The sequence below is a fragment of the Aulonocara sp. 'chitande type north' Nkhata Bay genome, linkage group LG13, assembly GCF_057382095.1.
Source record: "Aulonocara sp. 'chitande type north' Nkhata Bay isolate Kocher_YH1m ecotype deep benthic linkage group LG13, A_spYH_male_GT1.1, whole genome shotgun sequence".
NCBI lineage: Eukaryota > Metazoa > Chordata > Actinopteri > Cichliformes > Cichlidae > Aulonocara > Aulonocara sp. 'chitande type north' Nkhata Bay.
Genome location: NC_141356.1, coordinates 19,963,885 through 19,990,147, shown reverse-complemented (window position 1 = coordinate 19,990,147; position 26,263 = coordinate 19,963,885). Strand labels below are relative to the sequence as shown.

General features: G+C 39.0%; 2 protein-coding genes across 11 annotated transcripts in view; one reads left to right on the top strand and one right to left on the bottom strand.

Annotated features, from left to right (window-relative positions):
* On the bottom strand, positions 1-12,710 carry rtkn2 (rhotekin 2). 5 transcript variants are annotated; one of them, XM_086259078.1, is made up of 14 exons: positions 8,522-9,066; positions 8,108-8,209; positions 6,381-6,580; positions 5,983-6,041; positions 5,788-5,841; positions 5,560-5,677; positions 5,130-5,330; positions 4,506-4,600; positions 3,667-3,773; positions 3,443-3,574; positions 2,826-2,994; positions 2,507-2,614; positions 1,445-2,186; positions 1-710 (listed from the first exon to the last, which is right to left on the bottom strand). In XM_086259078.1, the coding sequence occupies exons 1-13, from the start codon at positions 8,654-8,656 to the stop codon at positions 1,474-1,476; spliced, it is 2,193 nt and encodes a 730-aa protein (XP_086115204.1). In that variant the 5' UTR covers positions 8,657-9,066; the 3' UTR covers positions 1-710; positions 1,445-1,473. The 5 variants fall into 5 exon arrangements, with proteins under 5 accessions (XP_086115204.1, XP_086115203.1, XP_086115208.1 ...); XM_086259077.1 differs by having other exon boundaries at positions 1-2,186; XM_086259082.1 differs by lacking the exons at positions 8,108-8,209; positions 8,522-9,066 and adding an exon at positions 12,556-12,710 and having other exon boundaries at positions 1-2,186.
* Positions 11,894-26,263, top strand: part of cep170aa (centrosomal protein 170Aa) — a 41,457-nt gene continuing 27,087 nt past the window's right edge. For 2 of the 6 annotated variants that reach the window (XM_086259073.1, XM_086259070.1), the window contains exons 1-3: positions 11,894-12,094; positions 21,679-21,738; positions 22,278-22,417. In XM_086259073.1, the coding sequence (XP_086115199.1) occupies positions 22,313-22,417 (105 nt within the window). In that variant the 5' untranslated portion in view covers positions 11,894-12,094; positions 21,679-21,738; positions 22,278-22,312. The remainder of the gene's footprint in view (positions 12,095-21,678; positions 21,739-22,277; positions 22,418-26,263) is intronic. The other 4 variants (XM_086259072.1, XM_086259071.1, XM_086259075.1 and 1 more) reach the window with 2 other exon arrangements.

Here is a 26,263-nt window from a genome sequence, read left to right as displayed (position 1 = left end):
TTTTTCCCTTTCAAGGCTTAAACTAAACCCGTCTGTAATCCACCTCCTCCTAAATCTACATCTTCCCCTCTAAATTAAACAGTATGGAGGGTGAGATTTAAGAAAACAGGGACTGCAGCTTTCACTATAATGCTTCATCTAGATTGTGAAGGGAGCAAAGTCTAATGTTTTGCACACTGTGTGTAATTATGACGACCATTCTTCAACACAATATCACTAAGTGGCTGAGATATTTAGTGGCTGGCAGTACTGGATATGTTCAAAACACACACACAAGGGCATTCATTATTTCAGCTACTCAAAAGACTCATTCATTCAATAATGTTCATAGCATATATTGGCTGTAGTGTTAAATTATGTTGGACATACTGTGTAGCCACTGAAAACCAAGGTCACACTATTATTAAGACCTCAGGGAATGTCACATTAGTGCCTGCAATTGCTCTTAAAATTATGTTCCTTAAATTCAGCTATAGTGGTCATAAAGTCATCACAGTAAGTAGAATAAAGTCAATAGTTCCAAAAGGAATGACTCGTCCTCAGTCGGCCAATGGATCAATTCCAATTTGGGCGCCTTTTCAAAAGCTCTTTCTTCAATCCATGTTCCAGTGGCAGAGCAAAGAAATAAGCCTTTCCATTTTAGTGCGATTGATGATGGTGGTAGTGGTGTATAAGCCAGCATTCAGCTTTTAATTTCATCTGTGGGTTAGCTGCACATGGAAGGTTTAGAAAGGGAAAGAGGAGCAGGAAATTTATACACATAGTCCTGATATTGCAAACTAAGGTGTAAACTCAAACGTGGCGTCATCACCTACCCACCCTTTATGGCAAACAACCGTTACACATTTTTGGAACTATGCTTATGTGTTTCATTGTTGAGTAAGATTTGTGCAGTCAGTATGAAGCTGGAGCTCGGGCTGAAGACTGTCCAAAGGTAAAAACTACCTACACTCACATCTAAAGCTAAAATATTAACTAACACTCGTTTTGCGCTGGCGTGACTTCTCTGAGCTGTGTCATGCCCATTCCAGTGAGTCACTGCTTCTGACATTACTCTCCTTTTAACCTTATTGTTTTATTTAAAATATTTGATTGAGAGAAATGTGCAGGTAAACACATTTATTACCTATCGAGAAAATTCGTCTTTGCATTTTCAGCTTTATAACCTTCTTAATCTAAACTAAATGTCCTGGCTCAAGCTCCTTCCTGTATATATGAGAGTAGTATTGAATTTTTCCCACCAAACTGTCAGCAAATCACATTTCCCAAATGATGAAGTATTCTATTAAGGACCACACCAACAGTCAAGCCCAAATATCATCACCGATCATGACGAATTATCATCACTCCTCAGTTAGTTCTATAGTGCTATATTTGATTTTAGCAGCGTTACCCAGCTCAGTTGATAAAGTGTGACAGGTATCTGTATTAGTAGTAAGGTTACCTCACTCTAGATCTGATCTAAGGTTGGGGTTACAACGCTTTAAGGTTCATCCTCTCTCTGAAAGACTTCCTCAGTTTGCTCCGTGGTGCGGGAACAGGACCAGGACCATCAGTGGCTCTCACAAAGCCATGATCAGCTGTGGCCTCAGGGGTTTGGGTGTGGTGGTTTTGGTAGTCCAGCTGTTGGAGGGGGGGCTGGTGCTGACCTTGTGGGTGTACATTGAGCACGCCCAGAGGAGCATTTTTTCGACTTGAGGCGGTGGCTCCTCCAGCATTATTCCGCTGGAGCTGCTGGATGATGGCAGAAAACTTGGCATCCAAAGATGGTCTGCCTGTTTTGGACCTTGTGATTGGACGTGAAGTGCTAGTGCTAGAATTCTCTTTCTCCTGGTATGAGGGAGGAGGGTGCTGATGAAGAGAGGCAGGGAGAGGAGGTCTGGCTGGGCAGGTGGGAGCAACATAAGGCTCTCTGTCAGGGGGAGGAGGTGGAGCGCGTCGCTTCTTGCTGCTGTTGGTAGTACAGCTGCTGTTGCTGGGATTGGGGCTCGAACAAGGGGTGGAGGTTTTGCTCTGGGACAGAATACCCTTCTGCACTACCACTGAATGGGAACCATCAAACAGACTGGACCAGTTAGGTGCCTCTTTCTCCTCTTCATGGCCAATAAGGAAGTGCCCATCTGTCTCCTCAATTTTATTGTGGATAATATCAGTGATGCTCTCAAACTTGCCTGGTGAATTTATACCTATAAGGGAAATAAATAAACACCAAAATCAAGTGTTTTCCCTGATGTACTATTAAAATATAATAAAGCATCACAAAGGCTCAGATTGCAGCATTATATTTTGCTTGAAAAAGCATCTTATTAACATGCATCACCACTGAAAATTAATGTATTATGTGTATTCTTTTTCAGTGAGTGTCTTATTTGCTGTGAGCATTACACCTTCTTAAAATGAATATGTGTAAATATAAATCCTGTTAAATCCACATCATCAAACAGTCGGCAAAATATTAACCTCCGTCTAACTCGCTTCAGTGACTCTTTCCAATTAATCTACTCACTCAGGTCGTTGTAAACAGAGTCTGCTTGCTTAGAGAGAAAAAGTGATGGTTTCCGTGGAGACGCGACTTCGATCTTCATTAGCTGGTCACAGCAGTGCATCCACTGGCCTGGTCATAAACAAGGATAGGCATGAGATGATAAGACCTATACCATCTGTTCTTAAAATTTAGCTAAGTGTATGTGCAACCACTTTTCCTGCGCAGACTAGCCCACACACCCCAGTTTCTCTTTTATAATGGCAAACACACACGAAACCCTTTACATAAACACGTGTTTTCATATACAAATGCTTGTGGTGCATGGTCACATAACACTCACTCTGATCATAATGGTGCTGGTGGAGGGCTTCCACCCAGTCCTCCAGCGCTTCCCTGGTGTCTGTGGTGAAGACGATGGACTGTGATCCCTCTGGTGAAGGGTTAATGATGGACAGACTCCTAGATTTGTGGCCTGCTGATTCCTTCTCCAACACTCGGATCCGGGTGTCCTGCACAAAAAAAGCAAAAGTAACCTATTACAAGCTGAAAATCACTAACGGAATACAAATCACACCTCTGTGCGAGTTAGTGCATTAAAAATTACATCGCTGATATTGCAGAAGAAAATTAATTCCACAGCAAAATGCCAAAGCTCCAAGCCGTATCGCAGTGAGTAATTTGGTATCTTGTATTTTGGTTACTCTGCAAATGTTAGGGAAAAGGTGAACTGAGATTTAAATCAATAACAATGAATCTGATGTTTAACTTCTCTTTCCAGACAGCACAATTGAAACAGATAATGAAGTTTAACAGGGGTAACCACAAAGCCTCATCTTATGCAGAGTTTTAGAAAAGTTTGTTCTTCCAGTCTTGTGTTATAAAATGATGCAACAGAACAAGAAATTGCTAACATTAATGTTTATCAAGTAATTCAACATTTTTCTTAGTGTCTCTTACCTTATTAATGGGTACTTTGAGAATGGGTTGTATTTTAGCATCAATTTCTTCTGGAGTGAAGAAACAAGACAAAAAGCCGGCACTCAGCACGCAGTAAAGACTGCAGCAGCGGCTCATGCCTTCCACACTTTGCTGTAAATCAGCAAAATACAAATAAATACTAAGACACTAGAGAATCAATGATGGAGCTTATTGCTATCATTACAAAATAACAGTGAACACACCTTCTGGCTCAGGTAACCGGCCATCATGGTCTGTGTCATACAGGCAGGCTGAGCCACTAACCGGCAGCAGAGGTTACCATAAAGTGGAAGCCAAGAAGACCACTCAGCTGTAAGGACGATGAAAAGCAACCAGAAAACTGTAATAAGTTACCTTGTACTATATGGAAAAAATAAAGTTAATTTAAAAATAATTCAGTTCTAAAAAGGACATATATGTTATTACAACTCATACATTCTCCTGTAACAAAAGCCCCAGTGTTTCCCCTCAGCCTCCTAGCAGATGCAACTACGGTATTATTTTGAAACTCCTCGGTGACAACATTCTCGATTTATTGTGCTCATAAGCGCTTCAGAAAACTTAGCCTCTGACCTCAACCTTGAGGTCAAACTCTTACATCGCCTCGTTCTCATATTATTGCACTCACAAACTTGGGCGTCCATGCCCTATCAGCCTTTTATAAATGAAGGGTAAAAACCCCATAATGTAAACTGTGCAAACTTGTACCAAAAGCTTGAGGTAAAATTCCTAAAATATATACAGAGAATCCCAGTGATTAGATGATCCCCTATGAGCAAGCACATGTCACATAGTGAGGAGGAAGAACTTCTTTTTAACAGGAAGACAACCAGGATCAAGGTGGGGCAGCAATGCAGGAGGGGCAGAAACCTGCCCAAGCCCTAACTTTCCATTTCATCACTCTTCATTTTGTTTAAATGGAGGTTTAGATTTAAGTGATGTTAAAAAATATCTATCATTACTATTCCAAAATGAAATCAGGAGTTAAAAAGCATAAGCATTTCATACCTCCAGATATAAAATGGTGTGTTTTGCTTCTTACCATCTTGGAGGACAATAAGGGAGTGAGACTGAAAGCTGCCTTCAGCCTCGGGCAGACACAGCGCTGTGTAGGCCAACAGGCTGTATTTGGCTCCACTGTTACAAGTACAAGACACATATGAACATTTTAGCAGTCTTCAAGTAGAGCACGCTGACTTTTCAGGAGAAATATTGCCAAGTTTAAATTTAGCAATAACAGTAAAGATAATGAAGACAATTCAATTTCTAAAATGTACACATAACCTATATTTTGTAAATTATATCCCAGTGAACAGGTGATACTTGAGATACTTTGAGCTGAGAAGTCCAAATTAATATTCTATTTTTTGTTTTGTTTTGTTTGTTTTTTTGTTGAAAAAACAAAAAACAAAAAAAAAACAAATTAATATTCTAAATGGTTTAAACTATGCTTTTCCGCTCATTTTAATAAAATTCTTATTTTTATTATGACAAAAAAATAAATCATGATTACCTAAAAGCTAAACACGGGAACAGGGTTTGTTTTCAAAACCCTAACAAGCTCTGGCCCAACAGTCCTGCTTCCACTAACCAGTCATTGTAGAGTTATTGTAAAAAATCTTGAGCCAAGAGCCTATAAAGTATTTAATGACAGCACAATACATACGACGGTATTGGGTTGTGCTGTAGGAAGGTGTCAGGGTCTGGAGTGTCCAGCAGAGAGCAGAGCTTCCTCCCAGAGCTTTTTCCAAAGGAGTTGCGGAGCTTCTTAGCCAGTTTCTTTGGCGTGTTTACCAGTGTGAGCTCCTCCTCTAGGGCGCAGCTCCACAACTCCACCTTCAGCTCAAACTGAGGAACTGCTTCTTTACTAAGGGTGGGGATTTTAATAAGAACATAACCATTAAAACATATTAACAAACCAGGGCTGAAGTGACACAATATACATTATACATATACTAGATCAAAATTTCATTAAATACTTTTAAAATTTCCCTTATATATAAATCTATAAAATAGACATACATCCACCTAAAGGGTGGAGTGCAGCAGTTCAGAGAGTACTACTTTGCATATTACATAAGCACAAAAACACTTACAAGATGGTAATTCCCTCAAAGCAGATGTCAGTGACTGATCTATCCACCACCACCATTTCAGTGTCAAACACTTCTGAGCCAATCTGCATCAGACAGAACACAGCCACCCTGCGAGAACCTAACAAATGTCATGGATGTACAGTATGCATTAGTACAGCCAGTATGTACAAAAATTACAGGAGGCAAAGCTGAACATGAGGCATGAAAGATAACAAAGAGCAAACTTACTCCCTCTGTTGTTAAAGTGGTCTGAGTCCCTCCACATCAAAGGTATGCGCAGCCCTACGTTTGCAGAAAGTTAATTAAAAAGAAAGGCTCTTAAAAATTAACTCAGGGAGCAAAATGTTGCAACTAAATGTAATCGTTGCATAGTTTTAGATGTGCGGTGCTGATTTATTCTGAATAAAAGATGAGCAATCTTACCTGACAAAGCAATTGTTCCATTACAGGGCAAACGGTCACCTGAAATTAGATCTGAAGGTCTGGAATAAAATTTGGAATTTACCATTACAATAGATCAAAATGTGTGTAATGTATTTAATTTAACAAAACAAATAAACTGTATGTACATTTACAAAAAAGGATGGAATCGCTGCATGATTAAGATTTTAGACACATCTAACAAGACTTCCTGGATTTTGTTATTTTAAAAATACATTTTAAAAACCTCTGTCCAAAACCCGCTCAGTTCTTTCATTAGTGACAGGACAATTGTTTCACCCTCCCCATCAAAGTTAACATATATCAATTGGATACACACACACACACACACACAACAGTGATGTGGACTCAAACTGAGCCATAAGCATCAATCTCCCCACCTGCCGATTCCCCCCATCATGTCCTCTTCCTCTTTTTTCTTCTGCAGCTGAGAGAGATATGCCTTTATCCGGGCATTGCAGGTAAACATGTTCTTGGAAGCATTTAGTACCTGTTCTCTCTTACTGCAAGCGAGCAGCAGCTTGTAGGCTCCCTCTCGCATTCGCATCTCAAAGTCAAGTTTCTCCTGTATGTTAGTTGTCTTTGTGGACAAACAGACAAGAATGAACAAGTGTCAAAAAAAGAACAGACTGCCAACTTTTCTATGACGTTTTCTATTGTGTTAGTGCATCAGACAACAAAAGCTTGGACATGAGCGGCATCACAGCAAAGGTTTTCATTAGTTATGCAAACTTTTTTCATAGGAAATTGCTTTTTAGATTACCAGAATTTTCTTTCAGTCTTTTAGTCCACTTCACATTGTGTAGCTTATAAAGCACTCATTGGTTTACCCCCTCTGACTTCCTCAGAGTTTATAGCCCAATTAGACCTTTCAGGTCATCAGGTGCAGATCTTTTAACTGTTCCCAGAATTGGACAGAAGCGTGCTGAGGGTGCTTTCAGTTACTGTGGTGATGTTTTTGGAACAAGCAGCCTGCTGACCTGAGGACAACTGGAACTTGGTCTACATTCAAAAACAAACTTAAAACCTTTATTCTCATAGGCTTAAACTTAACAGCTCTTTGTGCGCGCACAACTGTTTGTGTATATGATAACTTGTATTTTGTTTCGTTGAAAAGTTTTATTTTATTGTTTTTATCGCCTTCAGACACAGCAGACCTACATTTTTTTCCATGTTTTTACCTTATATGGTATTTTTAAAGAAAAGCAGTTGTTAAACAAAATCCAAGGTCACTCTGGCACCAACAGAACTAACATTTTCTGGGTTTAATACAAAAGACAGATCTTAAACAGCATGGCGGTTGGGAAATCTTCTTGCCCAAGGGTGTCCAAACACATCTGATCACAAGTGGGCCATACCAGTCAATATTTCATGGTATTTTCTAGTTATTTTTTATTTTTAATTACTGAATTTTTTGTTATTCTTTAATGCTACGTCCAGATGAACAGACTCAACCTTTTGGGTGTTATTCTTTTAGTTTACTTTCAGTTTTATTTTTTCAGTTTAGTGTTTATTGTTTATTTAGTTTTAGTCTTTTTATTTATTGTTTTAATGAGAGCATATGTCAGATGAAAGATTTAGGAAAAATCTGCTCATGTATTGCAATAAAAACTGATTCAGACCTCAAATAATAAACTTTTCATACATTTACATTCCTTTGTAGGAATGCTGGAATCTCAATATTAAGCATTTTTTGTGAAAAACTGATTTCCCTACAAGTTTTGGACCCTTTGGTGGACTTGCAATCATTTGACACATTAGCCTCACTAGTTAAGATGATACACTGGTGATGTTTCAAATTACTTGATAAGCTTGAAATCACAAACTCAAGACCAACCTTTCGGTGACGTAATGATGCATGCATGAAGGGGTTAGATGGTAATGCCAGCTGAATGAGATTAATAAGTTGTCTCGGGTAGCAGTTGTAATGGCAAAGATGGAGTTTGGAAATGTACGATTGGCATTTCGAAAAGCACAAAACAAGTGAAAACTGGCAGGCATGCAGCAGACATATTCTAACTAAATGAAGTTTGATGATGTCTGTTATAATCACATCTAATATAACACAAACATCATCATTCTCCATATCACAATCAACAATATGCACCTGTAGCTTCTTAGAAATCTGTCGTATGTACAACAAATTCATATCCTCTACTATCTGGAGAGTGTCTTTCAGAAGACTAGGGCACGGCTGCATGCTCTTTGCCTGCAGGGAGATTAGTTGGAGCAGTATTAGAAGGAAGCAAACATACAATGATGATGCAGCGTACACGGATATGGTTTCAGGGAAGTGAATATTGACAAAAGGGGCACTGCCCCGAACTAGCTTTGCCCTGGAGGGTTGAAATCCAGCTTGAGAAGGGCGTTAGCAAGTCAAGTCGCAGCACATGAAACTATGTTATTAAAGCCATGTGAATTAAAAAGATCAGCATTCCCGTGTTTGACGTGCACTTTACACCCACTCGGACCACTCCATTGGGTAAATCATACGAAACAATCACTGTCGTACCGCCCATACCTCTGTTTGTAGGAATAAAGTACTCTGTCGTATTTTCTTTCGTTTAATCTCCATATCCACCGCGGAGCCGGCCAAAAACAATGACCTGGAGCCCCCATTTTTCTTGGAAGTTTGAACGTCCCGCGGATCGTCCATGTTGCATGTCCATTCGCTAACAACAGCTGCGTATTACTGCTCCTGCTTCAAACGGCCGGGGGCGGCTCGATTTATGTTATCGTACCCCCCGTAAACGAAATCTCCCGTCGTGTTAACATAAAGTACACCCATTAAAAAGCTTAAAAGTGTGTTGTTCTCTCAGCACATTTAATATCATATCAAATAAATAAGAATTAGAGTATAAAATGTAACCAATACATAAAGCTACGACTTAATAAAATGTTGTAGTCACCATCAAACCTTAAAATTAAAACAAAATTAAACTCTAACTTGCAAATGTCCTATGCAATCGAAATCATTAAATAACAACCATTAAATAAAGAAAAAAGAATATTTTAACAATAATACATAAAAGGGTACAGTTCAAAAATAAACATGAAAAAACGTTCCGCTTTTCCCGGCGGCACTGCCATACATAAAAACGAGTGCCTTTACGCCAACAGGGAGGGGGCGTCATTGCGTCAGTGTGTCAGACAAAACAGGGCTGAACCGTTTTCGAGTTTGAATTTTTAGACGGTATAAAATCATAGACGGTATCAGATAACATACATTTTATTACATATATTATTATTTTATTTTATTTTAAATTCATCAGAAAATTTATTTTAAATATTATAATATAATACATACAAACGTGCAATTAACTAAGAGGCTGTGATGCTAATTTAAAAGTATAATTTTCACGTTTATGCAATGAGCATTTCCATTTTGAGCTCACATTTTTGAAGCAGAACAAATATGAATCTTTTATATGTTACTGCCATTTAATCGATCTCCTTAATTTATATTTTTTAAAAGCGGTGGATGTTTTTCTTGTAGTGCTACATCCCTAATTAGTTTGATAATCTCTAGTAGTTTGGTTCCCGGTTATCATGCAGCAGGTACAGCCTTCATTATCAGCATGACCTCTGCACAGTCCATGTAGTGGTACTGTAACAAAAGACCCCGGAACGTAACCAGTGCGAGTCCAGGAAACCCGCCCACCCGGTTCTGGCTGACATCGCTTCTGGTTGAGTTGGAAGCATCCACGGTTGCAGTTGTGGACGCAGGCGCTCCTGGAGATGAACTCCGTCAAGCTGGGCAGAGAAATTCCACTAAAACAGGAAATTACATCCGCTTTTAAAAATAAAACACAGGATTTTGAATTTCAGACGAGGTTCACATGCAGTGTAATCCTCTGAGTCACTCAGTACACAGTCAGCTACTTTACCATCTGGAGAGCATTGTTAGTCTGAGCGACTGTCCTACAATAATCCATATGTGTGTGTATTCATAGGCTGTAACGTTTTATTTCACACTGTAGTACTTGAATCACGAACTAGTCTGCAACTGCACCAGCAGCTGACCTATCTATAAGTGGAAAACGTGTTAACATACAGGCATGTTCCTGAAATGCATTCATTCCTAACAGGATGCAAGAGCTTGGAATTTTATTGGGAAAGTGCTATAGTGGTTTATGGCTTTAAAATGACTCGTCATGTCTTTCTTACTTATATTTTTAATAATTTAATCTATGATATCAGTCTTTATCTCTATAATGCTTTTAGTAGCATTGAATCTAGAGTACAGTAATTCCATAAATATGGTATTACTGTAAATACAAGTTTCTTTTTTTTCTTTTTCTTTTTTTTACTTTCCCCACATAATAAATTATTCAAAATACACACAGGTTATTACATGCATATTTTGCCGAAGAATGGTTTCACATATCCCAAAATATAAAAGGATCGATAGGTACACAATGCACACAATATGGCTTTATAAGTTAGAACAACATATTGAACTTTTTAGTTGAAACTCATGAGAGAAGGACTTTGGTTGAACCTCTGGTGTAACTCAGGTGATCGTGAGATTATAGTTGTGCGCGTGGTTCTGAATATTAAGTTTATTTCAGTATCAAATACACAAATAAATAAATAAGTAATTTAAAAGCTTTCTGGGGAACTTAAACTGCACACCTTGCAGTCGGAGGGCAACTTTCTACTCATTTTTTCATATGTGTTGTCGCAAGCTGCTTTGAGAGCTCAATGAGAAAGACCTGTCAAGCACAGATAATACCATTGTTGAATTCAATGTGAAGTTGTAACACAGCACCATGGGCCATCTCTATGTTTTACACTTGCAGGTTAAGGTGCCAACCATCTTGTCCATAGTATCTATACCTCCTTTGGTCTAGTTATAAAATGTGATTAATTAGTGTTTTTTCCCTTTTCTGGTATTTTCATCCCCCATTTTGTTGTGATACATCGTGCTCAGGAGTACAACAGCCATTTCTTTCTGCTGACATAGCTGACTATGGTAAAGCTGCCACTGAATGCAAACTGTGTGCTGTAAGCCTCCCTGGACTCAGAAGCCTTCATCAGATAAAGGATGTATGTAGAGTCCCCACAAAAGTGTCTCCAGGAGGCATGGTGAAAGAGTACACTGGAGGAAAAAAATTATCTGTGCCAGTGTTGCTTCTTGTCTTTCTGAATCTACTACACAACTGCTGGACAATGGTTTCACCCAGATTCTTATCAACTTCTATCCTTTCTTTCCATTTTCGTTTCCCTATGTTAACCATTTCAGATTGCATAGGGGATGCGTATCACAAACCTAGAAGATCTTTAGGCCATACTTGACAGGCTTGTTTGGCAGTGACACAATCACTCGGGGTGAACTGCTGTCTGAATGTTGAATGAATGCTGTCTTTTAATCCTAATTTCTCTAATAAGAAGGATGTTTCATGAACTTTATCATTTACCATTTTTTATTACCATACATTCTGTACATTCTTTTCAACCTATTCTTTTTGCAAACTAAAAACATCACAATCACATCACATCACAAAAAACAAAACTGAAAAATTGCTATCTACTATGGAAGCCCGTTTCCACCACTAAAAAACCCAACATTATTTGCCATCCATATATCAAAATGGCAGGTTTTTATCTGAAAAAAGTCAGAGAAAATAACTCCAAAATGACATAAATCGAGAAAATAACGTAAAATTTCCAGTTAATTTTGAGGGGGGAAAACACCCTGAAATGATGACTAAGAATAGCAATAAAAAATTTTAAAAACTACCTCAACTTCCTTTTAGCGGAAGCAGATTTCTATACCGTGACAGCGTATGAATACAACTTAAAACACCACTTAAATAATGATCGACGCCTCAACTCGCAAATCTGAGTATCCTGTTGTCTCTTTGACATTTATTTTGAAACGTCTGACCGGAGGCAGCGATTGGCCTATTTGCCACTTCGACGCCTCTTTCAGGATGCTGGTCCGCTCGCCGCTGTTTTGCAGGGAGTCAGTAGCTTATTGCTGAGCAACGGAGGAAGAGAAGGCCACCGCATAGAGCCAGACTGAACTGCAGCAACGACAGGGCTGGGCTCCACACGCAGTCACAGAGCAAAAAACATCTTTAAGGAAAGGGTAAGTGTGGAGTGTACTTGATTTTTTTTCTTAGCGAACAGTATACAGTGGACAGTCCGTAGTATGGTTTTAGCTAGGTGGTTGACCGTTACTCACGTGAAGTTTGCGGCAGACAAAAAATATAAAGAGTCGCTTTTTCTTTCCTTCTGCAGTCCACTGATGTCAGTTTCCTCTTTCAGTGAGCTCATAGAAAATTCTCCCAAATTTTCAAACCATTAAACCTGCATTAAATCTGAGTAAAATTTAGGAAACAAAAAACACTCCGGCTCTTGTAACGACTAAGCAGACTGGTCTGACTCCCTCTTGGCTAACGGGATGGCTACTATTGTCAGCAGCGGCATGACAAGCCCACCCTGCTCCACCTTTGTAAGCCGCACAGACTATAGCCACTTTGCTGCCCTTGTAAAAACACCGGCCACATACTGCTTCACTCCAGATCAATACTATTGTTTACTACTGACCTGATTTTATCCAGTAGTTGCATCCTTTTGTAGCCAGACAGAGGCTAATCGAGACAAGATGCACATCAATGAAGATCGGTCACACTGAACGCTTTGTTTATCTTAGTGGAAACATGCTACCCCTCGGGTCTTCTTTTAGTCTGTATTGTCTAAGAGGTAGATTTTATGGGCAGGTTTTGCTCTAAGTAAGACAACTGCCGAGTGTTTTCCGATAACGGACCCCCCTCTTCTTCTGTGTGGAGGCTTTGTTTTCGTGGGGCAGATGTAGCTGGCCTGCATGCATCCGCTCTCTTTGTGTTGAGTTTGATTTTTTTTTGCTGTCATCATCACATTAGCTGTAAAACTTTTGAAAATAGAAGCAAATGCTTTAGTTTAAATGCCATATGGTAATTTGATAACTCTTGACAGGCTGTTCATAAGCAAACGGTACTTGACGCTAGAAATCAATGCAAAAATATTGTAATTATTGTTTAATTACTGTTACCAATTTAGCACAAATGCCAGAGGCAGATGCATATCAATCAAAGCCTCACAACTGTTCAAAACATTTAAAATTAATATTTATATTCACAGCATTAGAAGCTGTTTTATTTTATGTAATCAGCTATATTATGCCCTTTAATTTCATCCAGTAGACTCAAAGGTGCTGGTGAAAGTCACTTGCAGCTCTGGTCTGAGTTTATAACCCGATTAGATGTTCTTTGACAGCTACGTGTTTCACATCAGTGTATCTTGCTAGTCTCCTCCCTCAGCTGTAAGAATTCAAATTTCTTGGGTTCGAGCCAAAAGAATGTGCAGATAATACCATCCAATCCAGTTTTGCTCCTTTTCCCTTTTCTCCCCTTTTTCCGCCTTCTTCCTGTGTTCTCCCCACAAATGTGGCTGCCAGCAGGGTTGTTGGCTCCACTGGCGGTTGCATTTTTAAAAACTGTGTCAGTGTCACAGGACGGTTGCTGCACTTTCGGAGAGGAAGCAGCAAACTGACTGAAGCTAAACTACAGCCGAGCCTGACTACAGACTTATCTATTACACTTAAAACATAGCTTTTTTGAGTTTTATTTTTCTTTAGAAAGAAAATCTAGAAGCTTCTTGCAGTAATTCGACTATCAGTGCTGTTTGATCAACTCACATTTAATGTGCACTGCTGTAAATTACCATACTCATTGAAATCCCGCTTTTTCGCCCTGATATTCTTTCTCAGCATCTTAACTCAATCTGCTGTTCAAAGAGTAATTTGTATGCATATAGTATATCCTTCAGTAATATTTTCAATTCTAGTTTCAAGTTGGGGACATTTTTGGAGACTCTTACTCAGCCTGCCCACGGCCATTGTGTATAGTAGGAAGTTTAGGAAGTGAGTTCATTTTACTTCAGTGGCCCAGGAGTGTTATGTGTGACAGAAAACAAGCCAGTCTTGAACTTAGTATCTGATTGTATTCAGTTGTATTTAAGATGTTGTTAAAAATTTTGTATTTGGGAGCCTGTAGCTAAAAATAGAAGTGAATCTCAGTTTTGTAATCTGCCAGAGTTTAAAAGGGTTATGACATTCACATAGCCTTGCCTGGTAACGCTCATGCTGGCGTGTGGTGTCAGAGGGAAAAACAAGAGAGGTGAATAGCGAAGTCTGTGGTTACAAATTGGGAGAGACAGCACAGTATACCAGACAAAATACCCCAAAACAAGCTTGGAGCATTTTATTAATACAATCATCAGCCTCTCCCTTGTTATGGAACATCAAGGGTGTGTCTGATTTAAAAAAAAAAAAAAAAAAAAAAGCCATTTAACCTCTCACAGAAAGAGAAATTACACATCTGTTTTGGGGTGTAACATACTCCCCTCTGAGTTTCCTTCATTTGATACTTCTTTCCACTAGATATCAATCTTATATTTGAACATGTTCTATTCTCATCTTTCCCTCTGCCAACTCCTGATTGTCCTGTTATGCTAATGTTTATGTTTTTTTCCCTTCTAAGTGCAAGAGTGAGAGAGTTCACTATTTTTATCTGCTACTGAAGCTATTGCTACAGCCAGGATAAATGTTGGCACCATAATCAAAGTGGCAGGGTTGGCCAAATACTAATGTTCCTGTTAAAGGGCCATGGGTTAGTCATTATCTGCTCAGCAGGGGCTATGCGGGGCCATTAGAGCAGTCATCAGACCGAAGGTATATTTGAAATGACTGCAATATGTTTTTTATGTAAATGGAGTTTATATGTTGTGCCCTCTTGATGCTAAAATAGGTAAAACTATCTACATGAATAATTAGTTAGTTAAAAGTTTCAGGTTTTTGTAATTAAATATTTATTTCTGGAAGTTTAATAGGTAATTTGTGTTGTTTTTTTTTCATTTACAATTTATTTTTCTTATTCCCTATTAGAAAGCTGCCTCCAGACCTTGTTTCTGAAAAATGTAGTGTACCCATGCTCCAGAGAATGAGTCACATGAAAATGACTATGCTTCAGGGCATGTGCATCATTAACTCTCTTGGATTATTAATAATCTCTTTTTCAGCATATCTATATGACTGTAAGGATTGCCCAGGGTGCTGATGTTCCTCCTTCCACTCAACATGAATAATACTGTTGTTTTTCCCATTAATCCTGTTCTTCATGTTCTATAAAGGTTAAATTTCCATCAGTAGGGCTATAGTTCATTTTGAACACAAGGGTCACTAAGCATGTGGTGGGTTTATGTCTTATGGCCAGGGTGTGCTGGGTTGTGTTTGGTAACAACACTGAAACAGTCAGGATGGATGCTGGCTAAATGATGGTGTTTGCTTGTTTGTTCCTCTTGCCGATGGCTCATGTGGTGTGTGTGTGTGGCTGCTTTTCTACACCATATGGTCTTTTCTGCTGCATTGGACTGTTTCTTTTTCACCCACATGCTGCATGTAAAAGCCACATCAACTACACATAGCCATAGCTGCACACGCGCACCCAAGTTTCTGCTGACTTACACTGCCCATAATGATTTATTATGTCCTTCCATGGTGCTATGACTCTGTCACATTAGATTAATGTGGGTATATAGTCTATTTTTGAACCAGGTAAGATATGTAAGAATGAAGTCCGGTTTTTACATACACATTTACATTACTTTATTAACCACAGTGGTAAAATATGGCAGTTATTCTGGCAGTTCAAGGTTATCAGCTAATGCTACCAATTAGAGCAGAATATTAGGATTTCTCTCACCAAACTTTTTGGGTGAACTTTACCACACTGGCATGTTGCTGCTTGATATTAAAGGCCAGCCAGTTATATATGGCAGTTCAATGTGTTTTTAAAAATTATATATCCATGTAACAGAGCTAGTGAGCAATCACCTTGATCTGATTTTGACAGTCAGCAGTACCTTGTGCTTTCCTGCTAGCAGACTGATTAGTTACTGTCTCTCCAGTCAGTCTTTTATCTCTCAGTTAGATTCAGTGTTAACTTCACCATGATGGTAGTCCTCCTTCTACTTTGGAGATATGCTGTAAGCTGACCACTTTTAACCACAACCAGCTAGTAGAATGCTGGTTTATGTGCATCGTTACTGAGCTCACTAAAACTGCAGATAAAGAACACAAACAGCAGGGCAGGGCGATCCATAGGACGATAAAGTCACTGGAGAGGCAGTTGATTATTCTTGAGTTATTTATTGTCACAAAGTATTTATACTAATATTTACATTTATATTTAAGAAAGCATGAGTATAGCCTTAAAAAATGTTTAGAAAGGTCTTACATGCCAATACATACTTATGATTTTGTTCGATATATATAATTCAGTTTGAGATTAAATGGAATATTAAACACTTGTTTACTTTAGATGTACATGTGTGTGTGTGCGCGTGTGCATGTGTGTCTAAAAGATTCTCATTTGGCTTAGTTCTTGTTTTTTTTTGTTTTTTTTGCTCCTGGTGTTTAAGCAGGGTTTGGATGTTGGAAGAGCATCCTTGGCTGAAATACACACTGTCAGACTGCATTCAGCCTTTTTATGATGATAAACCCAAAGTGTTTATTATGGATGTCAAAATATACTCTGTAGAATCCGGCTTTATATCAGACTGTGATGAGGTACCTTTTAACATAATTTGGAAAGGCAGTGTTTTGATTTTACTGGCTATTCTTCCTATATTAGAAGAAGTTAAAGCAGGCCAATGTCATGTCACAAACAATAAAATATCACAGAATGGTATGTCTGAATCAGCCATAGCTTCTTCTTTTGTGTTCTCTTAAGAACATTTTTGATGTACCATATCATTGAATTATTCTTAAATAAAATCTAATTTATTGACTGGTTGCCTTTGTTATTCAAAGTGTTGTAACTTAGTGCTTTGGACCAATACCGATAGACTTATTTCTCTTACATTAGACTGTAAACATGTTTGACAACGGTGTCATACTCATGTATTAGAATGGTGCATTATATTCTGTGCAACACAATAAAACTTAGTTTCTAGAGCTGTAATGTTTATTATTTTTGTCAGTGTTGAGATCACAACTAATTAATCCAATTTTGCCTAGAGTTTGGGAAAAAATAGTCTTTCTAAAATAGGATTTCTTGGTACTTTTATTAGAATTAAATAAATCTAAATTGAAAACATAAATAAATGTGCACTAAATCTGTCATTGCCTGGCGGGGAAGGAATTTGAAAGGAGGAGATTTTGCTGAAAAACAAAATAAGAGCATTATCGTGAAACAAAATGCTCCACAGTTATTTTATTTCAATTATCATGTTTTAAAAATTATTGAATGTAAATTCTATTAAAAACAAGTGGTCACCATTGGAAAACTTTAAAAGGAAATAAAAACATAAATTTTTTTTTTTCCCATAAGCAACAAAACCTATCTCATATTATGGACAGAATCTTTTTTCTTGTGGAAATTGTCTGGTATATTATTATATCACAACAAGAGCTGGGATACTCCTTTTGTCTCGTTTTTAGAAGAACAATAGATTGTAGTTCTCCACTACATGCTTTCATGTCTGTATGTATGTAGTCGACTAAGCCATTGGGGGATAGAAAAGCCTTTGTCTGTTTGTCCAAAGGTTACCATCTTGTCTTGAGTTCGTTCACCTGATTTGCACCCCTCAGGGTCCTTTGCACTCTTTGCACAAAAACATAACTAAGCTTGCGAGACTGATTCAGCGTCTCTGACCTATTATTTATTGACATTGATCTGAAAGCCCTCACAGATCTTCCATTGGTGTTATTGAAAGAATAGGCTTCTTTGCTGTTTGTTTTGTCTGCCAGTATACTTTCTTTTATTGGTTTTATACCTTCAAGGTACTCCAGAACATCACATACCATCTTTGCTTTCTTTGTGAAGCTACAATATTGGTTATACTATCAGTCAGAGTGACCAAAGTTTAATTTAGTACAGCTATTGCTCTGTTCTTTGTCCGTTTAGCCTAAGGGCCTGTAAGTGCTGAAGCTACTGTAACTACTGAGTGCTGTTTATATTTGGACAATCAGCCTCGGCTGTTGTAAACATTAGATGCATTGTCTCATGTCTGCCAGACAAATACCAACCAGACATAAAAAATCAAAGCAACGAGTGCCTGAAAGTTTTTTTTAAATGTAATTACTTTGATTGATCCCAGTGAATAAGCAGCAAATGTGACTATTATTATTATTATTATTATTATTATTATTATTATTATTATTTTCGTATTTTATTTAACTGTTGTCAGATACAGGCTATAAATGCAGGCATGCAACCACGCCCTTAGAAGTACTAAGTTTGGCTCTTATCATAAGACCATGTGGAAATGAGTGTGACGAAAGAATGAGTTGTCTCTCTGTGCTCATCCCATCTCTTTCCCCTTCGTCCTCTCCCTCTTACTGTCTGTCGCTTCGTTTGCGTAGGACATATGTGTGTGTGATGTCTCTGTGTGTGATGTGGTGCGAGTCAGCTGTCATGGTTGTGCCAGTTGATGTGACATCTGGAAAGTTAGAGAGGAAAAGCAGATGAGTGTTTTCTAATGGTTACCCAGCTGTTGCATCATCCTGGAACGCACACTCCAGCCAGATGCTACGTGGAGAGTAGCAGGCCAGTACCAAAAAAAAAAAATCATATTAGGTGATGCCAGTAAATAAACTAGTGCTCACTGACATCACTTCCTGCCGCCCTTCAGCCAGCGTTTATGATTGGGTAATTCATGTCAAAGGAGGAGGTTTGAATTGTTGAAAGGATAAAAGGCTATTTGTATAACTTTTTCTGGTCCGAAATACATACGAAATACAAGTGCAGTTAAATTGGATTTTCCAAAAGTCAGCGAGCAGCCTCGCTATAGATAACAAATGTTTTTTAATTCATTTCAGCCTATCAAAAATCACCTAATTGTGCTCTGTGGATGCAAAGATGAGTGTCTGCAGCGAGGGGCGCTGCACATGCTTCCTGTATCTCCTCTGCCATCTCCTCTATACAAAGAATTCACAGTCATCTTAGAATAATCCTCCTGTTTCAGTCCTTGCGGATGTGTGTGTGTGTGAGATTGAGTGCGTTGGAGATAGTATAAGTGCAGGTCGGGGGTTGGGAAATTCCTTTCAAAACCCATGAGTCACTATTCCTCCTTATTAGCCCTAGTAGAAAATGCTGCTGAAAACGTGCTACATCGCCACTCCAGTGTTTACATATATAAACAATGTGTTTAAATATGTATCCATCCATTCACTTCCGCTTATCCTTTTCAGGGTCGCGGGGGGTGCTGGAGCCTATCCCAGCTGTCATAGGGCGAGAGGCAGGGTACACCCTGGACAGGTCGCCAGTCTGTCGCAGGGCTAACACATAGGGACAGACAACCATTCACACCCACATTCACACTCACATTCACACCTAGTGGCAATTTGGATTATCCAATTAACCTATCCCCACAAGTTTGTTTAAATATGTAAACAATGAAATATTTTTGTCCTTCTTTTGGCTACGCGTTACACATTAGTGCTTTGTGAATTGCCCATGCAGTGCCTTATATTGCATGATATGTCAGACTAGCTGTCCAAAACACAAGGACTTTTCTAATATTTCTAATATTGTTATTTGGATGCACTCGCACTCACCGTTTTTATTATAGAGAAGGAAAAGACTACATGCAGAACTGATAATATTTCCCTCTCAGCTGTGTGTCCTTCTTCAGACCTACCACTGCATTCCTCCATCTGTGCTACGTCTTTCATGTGTAATAGTGAGAAGATTTTTTTCTTTTTAATGGCACCATAAAGGAGACTGGTATGGATTGCATCCAGACTATTTAACCACATTCTCATTAGGCTTGCATTCTGATAACAGTTTGCAGTGGTTACTGAGACAGGCAGCTCTGTGATGCTTTAGTTACAGTCGAGTAGGAAACCAAAAACAATTATAGTTCTGTTGCTAGGTTTGGTTGCACTAGTGGTGTATCCAAACACCATTATCTGTAATATCTGCCACATAATGTTCACATGTACCTGCAGGTTTGTCAATACAAATTGTGCCACCTGTTAGCCAAACAGGTGGAGCATGCAATGTAAGCAGAACATCATTAGTTGGAATCTGATCATTAGCCCTGGTGCTGGATTTAATATATGATAATAATCTTATTTATTTTGCAGATGAAAACATTTTAAATTAGTTTACTTTTATTTTAACTTCACAGTTAACATGAGTTTACTATACTAAAATAAAAGGAAGAGAAGTTATGTTAAAAAATAACACTTAGCAACATGACTTGGATGGGTCTCAAGTGAAACCTTTTCAACTTTGAGGTGAGCTAAAAGTTGCAAAAGGACTAAAACACCTCTCCGCAGAAGTGACCAATACAAGCTGTGCAAATCACTTTATATTTGGTTGGTGCTTAATACTTATGTTTGCTCCTGATAATTGCATGTGAAAATGCAGAGAAATCATAAGTCAGATTTAGTGATTTGAGAATGTAATCACTGTTGTCAAAATGTGACATCTTCAAAAGTGCTTCTCTCTATAGCAGCTTGTTGCAGCACATTACTTGTATTTGAGTACCTACCAAGTTTCTAAATTTTCCTATTAAATCTTTCACTCAGCATGTAAAGCTGTCAGATATTCAGAGTGGTCACTGGAATGAAAGCTGATCTGTTTTACATCAGAGACAGCTGCTGATACAGTCCTATTCCCAACCCATATTTCCTACAGTGTCATGCAAGAACTGAGGTGTGCAGTTGATTAAAACTTTACCCAAGAGATTATTGAGTTGGTATACTAAGTACTTAAAAGGTCAAGTGAGCAAGAGCTTAGCTCAATAATCTTTAATTCCCACTCTGATGGGCTTTTCTTGGCACTTTCTACACACGACAGAGAGCTCTGGTTATTTGAGTGCCACTTCAAATTAATGTCAAAAAGCTTGGAAACTTATTTTTAATTTGAAATAATTACTTAGGAAATGTTTTAGAACCGTCCAAACCCCACATGAACAACAGTATGTTAAAATGAATTTCATAGCTGGTACAACATTAGTTACAGCTAAAATTGAGTTTAAAATGTCCCTTTAGTCTCATATTTTACACCCTGTTGCTTAATCAGACAGGAACAGTCACTCAGTCTGTTGCTCAAAACAAACTTCTAGCATGCTCAATCAGTTTAAAAATAGGTATAGAGGTCAACAGCCCATCAGTTAGATCTCCTTAATGCTGTAGTTTCAGGTCTAGGCAGTTAGAAAGTAAGAGTGGCTGGCTTTGACCTCGTTTTCAGCTCATCTGAAGGAGAGCAAGGGGAGGAGGGAGGCAGGAGGGAAAATGAATGTCCTGATGGGCCAGCCAGCCAACAAATCTACATCACTTCCTCCTCTAACATCTGGCAGTGATCAAGGCAGGCACAGAGAGAGAGAAAGAGAGAGAGAGGATGTATCTTACTGGCTGGCCCAGTGTTCATTTCCAGGCGTAGACAGAGGCATCACATTGCAAGACCGCCCACTCGATCTCATTCCCCCTTGGAGCAAAACAAAATGAAGATGGAAAGAGTTGTGAAAGACTTTTTCTCATCTTCTCTGATGTCGTCATGATCTTTTCTGTCATATGAGGTTACCAATTTTCCATGATGATAGAAAATCTATGATTGCCTGAATCTGTGAGAATAAATGAAAAAGAAGAAAACAAAAATGTTGGTTCTTCATCTTTTTCAGGATGGCGTAGCTGTGTTTTGCTGTCAGTGGTCAATCTGCAGTGAGCTACCTGGAGCAGAGGTGTGTAGTAGAGTTCACCAGCATATTTCATTCAAATTATGACTTACTTTTGCATACATTCAGATTACATGTACGTTAATAAAGAGTTCTGTTTTTGAATACTGTGGTGCACTGATAAGTTAAACCTTGATCAGTGATCTCCACAGGGTATGGTAACAAACACATTTTTCATTCTTTTTTATTACAATCTGTTATTTTAAATAATACTGTTGGTACAAAACAATTCCTCCCACTGTTGTTTATATACTGTTTTTATAAAAATTATCCACACATATTCGTAGATTTCATTTCTGAAATATGATGTATCAACATTTATTTAGACGGTAAGACTTAGGTTGATTCTAAGAAGAGGTGTTTTCTTGGGGGGGGGACTGGCTCTGGATTATGAGGAAAAATGCCAGGATTACAGCTGTAACCTATGAATTTGAATTCTATACAAATATTTTTTGCTGAGTGGGTAATTTGGTGTGGATTCAACCACATCTAAAATGTGGTCACCGAATAACAGTTTACTTACACTTCTGCATGTTTCTTTCCAGGAGGTTTGCATGAGAGGCTGCTGCAGGGTACAAAGATGAGCGTGACCTCCTGGTTTCTGGTTAGCAGCGGTGGGACTCGCCACCGACTCCCACGGGAAATGATCTTTGTCGGCCGGGATGACTGTGAGCTCATGCTACAGGTAAAGACATTTGATATGCCTCTTTTTTTTCACTGAAAAAAGCCCCAATAAAACAATCGTGTTTGATTTTACTGTTTAGAGATCATTAAAACTGCTGTACACATAGATTTTTCTCAGCCTTAGAAGTAAGCTGCGGAGTTCACATTGACCTGTTTCATTGGACAGTGCAATAACTGTACCAAGGATTGAACAACAATAGCACACAATGCTCATGCTGCTGCTCTTAAAGTAGCAGAGGTTGATTTATATGTCTGTATGCTGATGTCGCTGCAGCTGTGCATGCATCCAGAGAGACCACGTGCATGCTCATGTGTACCTCTGGTCACTGCACTAATAATAGAAAGTGGGGCAGATACCTCTTGAGTTAGATCTTTTCTGATGTGTGTTGTTGTGGATAGAGTATTCATCCATGGCTACAGGACTCCAGTTATGACATTACATTTTTAGAGAACTTTTCACTGCCACCAGTGCCTGTCAGAAAGTATGATTGTCAAAAACACATTTGTTTAGGACTCACTGATCCTGAGTCAGCAGACATTTTCTGTTCACTGTTTACATTATGCATCACACATACGCTTCTGTCTGCTTTTAGTTTCTGTTTTCAGTACAAAACCTCTATACAACACTGAAAATTAGATTTTCTGTGTGTAATTTGTATTAGTTAAATGATAAATGTTCAGATAATCAAATCTAATTTTCATAGTTTAATAGTGTAGATTAGCTAATGCTAAAACACAAAGGACTCTAAGCGTTATGTGGCTAAAATAATTTAGATGTCATGCGTTGAGTGAAATGCATATGAAGCAGAGACTAAAGTTGAGATACATATGTATGTGTGTACAACTTTTATGGAAAAATATTTAAAAATGATATGTTATAAAACAAACTCGGTGATATCTTACTAATGTCTTTGCATCCATAAAACTTGGAAACTACTTGCTGTTCAGATGGTATCGTATTACGCCTTTACAATCTGGTTTCTCACAGCCTTCAGTGCTTAAGTAATACAGGTTGTTTGCTTTGCTTTGAGTTGTAAAAGATCTCTTTCTTTTCTTCAAGTGGTTTCTTAATGTGTTTTTGATGACCTGCATGTCTTCGGGTTCTGTGGATTGGATGTGGATTTTTCTTTCTGTGTGTCTTCTTGTAATTCTATCCCTCTGATGTGTTTGGAACCAGAGAAAGATAAGGGAACTATTCCAAGTTACAGACATTGGTTTTGTGTACTTGGACAGCACATGAGAAGCGGCTTACAGTTACCCTCCATGTGACTGTTTTAACAAGCCAAGGCATCATCACATGGTTTAAGGCTGCTTGTGTCATGCACCAAATAAAACTGGAATGCACACTCACAGATAGAATATCAAAATACAAGTGAATATATGACAGAATTTATCACACAGTTGCTTGAGTGGTCTGCGTAAGTGTTTTGTAGATGTTGTGTTGTCAGCTTGAAGAATTGGCTTGTTTTTCCCATCAGTCATACTGTTTGTGCTACATTGCTTTTGACAGTCATGGTATTTGCAAACTAAGGATAATGATCCGAAGCGCCTAGCTCTTATTTTCTTATTGAACAGAGAAGGTGTTTAGTGAATAGAGGAACACCAAACTATGATATTAATTTAACCTCTACAAATGATTTTTCCTGAATTAAACATTTTGAGGACGTGGCTTGGCTCTGCATATGTTCTGTTGGTTGTCAGTGCGTCTGAGTATAGCAGCATGAGTCCTCTCTCCTGTACAAGATAAGATAAGATAAGATAGAACTTTATTAATCCCTCGGGTGGGTTCCTCTGGGAAATTCGATTTCCAAAAAAGCACAGCACCGACAGAAGTTACAGAGTTATACACACACACACATATATAAATACAGAGACAAATATAAATAAAATATACAAAGGGGATAAATAGAATAAATAGGAATAAAAATAAAAATACAAGTGAATTGCACATTTCAAGTATTGAGTCTATTGCACCGTTGACTATTTACAAAAGTATTGCACAAAAGGTATTGCACAGTGAGGTGAAGAGGCACTACAGCTTAGTTGTTCCCTCCTTTGTCCTCCTGTCTCCCCTCCCTCTCCCCTCCAGAGAGGAGTTAAACAGTCTGATGGCGTGTGGGACAAAGGAGTTTTTAAGTCTGTTAGTTCTTGTCTTTGGGAGAAGCAACCTGTCACTGAACAGACTCTTCTGGTTGTTAATGGCCGTGTGCAGAGGATGCCTGGCATTGTTCATAATGTCCATCAGTTTCTTTAATGTCCTTTTCTCTGCCACTGTCACCAGAGTGTCCAGCTTCATGCCGACCACAGAGCTAGCCCTCCTGATCAGTTTCTCCAGCCTGGATGAGTCCTTCTTTGCTGTGCTGCTCCCCCAGCACACCACAGCATAGAAAAGTACTCCAGCAACCACCGACTGGTAAAACATCCTCAGGAGCTTCCTGCAGATGTTAAAAGACCTCAGCCTCCTGAGGAAGTACAGTCGGCTTTGGGCTTTTTTATACAGGTGCTCTGTGTTGCATGACCAGTCCAGTTTATTGTCCACCCACAGCCCGAGGTACTTGTACTTGTTGACCACCTCCACCTCCTCCCCCTCTATCTGAACCGGCAGTGGACCTGCTCTAGACCTCCCGAAGTCCACAACCAGTTCCTTAGTCTTTGAGGTGTTGAGTTGCAGGTGGTTTGTGTGACTCCATGCGACAAAGTTCCTCACCAGACTTCTGTACTCCTCTTCCTGATCATCCCAGATACACCCCATGATGGCTGTGTCGTCTGCAAACTTCTGAATGTGGCATAATTCAGAGTTGTAGCAGAAGTCAGAGGTGTACAGGGTGAAGAGAAGAGGGGACAGCACAGTTCCCTGTGGTGCTCTTGTGCTGCTGACCACTGTGTCAGACGTGATGTCCTTCAGCCTGACGTACTGTGGTCTGTCGGTGAGGTAGTCGGAGATCCAAGCCACCAGGCAGGGGTCCACCTCCATCCTGTTCAGTTTTTCTTGAAGCATACAGGGCCGGATGGTATTAAAGGCACTGGAAAAGTCAAGAAACAGGATCCTGACCGTGCCTTTTCCCCCATCCAGCTCAGCTGGTCTCTATCCTGTTTGATCTAGCCTAATCTCACTAAAGTAATCGCTTTCACAGTTGGCCCTCTGGAGTTGCTTCCCTTGGTTTTACTAAGCCTTGCAGCTTTATCTTAACATTTTTTCTTCACCACGAGCATGTTTCTTTGTTTAAACAAGGAGTGAATGGCTTATAGGAAAGTCATATGAGAACTGAATATCAGATTCAGCTCCCATAATCAGCACTGGCTGATTTCAGTGGAATAAATTCACTATTGTCTGCCTTGCTTCATTGCAGAAATGACTTAGTCTTTGATTATTTTTAGTCATTATTAGTTCTATTTGTAATGTTGCCCAATGTATCTGTTACTTTTATAGTTTCCATCCTTTGTATTTGTCTGCCCTGCCATCATTTGTTTCACCTATGCTTGATTGTTTCCACTTGCATCTCGTTGTTACCTGTGTTTCGTCACCAATCGCCTCTGTGAGTATATACAGTCCTGTTGACATCTGTGTCTTTGTGTATTGTTATGGATTCTTTGAACACTGCCCTTGGGCCCTCTTTTCAGTGACATCTGCATTGTTAAAATTTTGCATTCAACAGGTTAGTGAAAGAGGTTCTGTGGTTCCACAACCCTAAAGCCCTTAGACGAGCCTGAGTTTATGCTTGTGCACATATTTACCGGATATAACATCTGTATTTGTCAGCGTTGGAGAGGTTTAAGGCTGGCAACAGAAATGTGGTCACTCCCAGATGAGCTAATCATTGAGAAATGACTTGCCTACTATCAACCC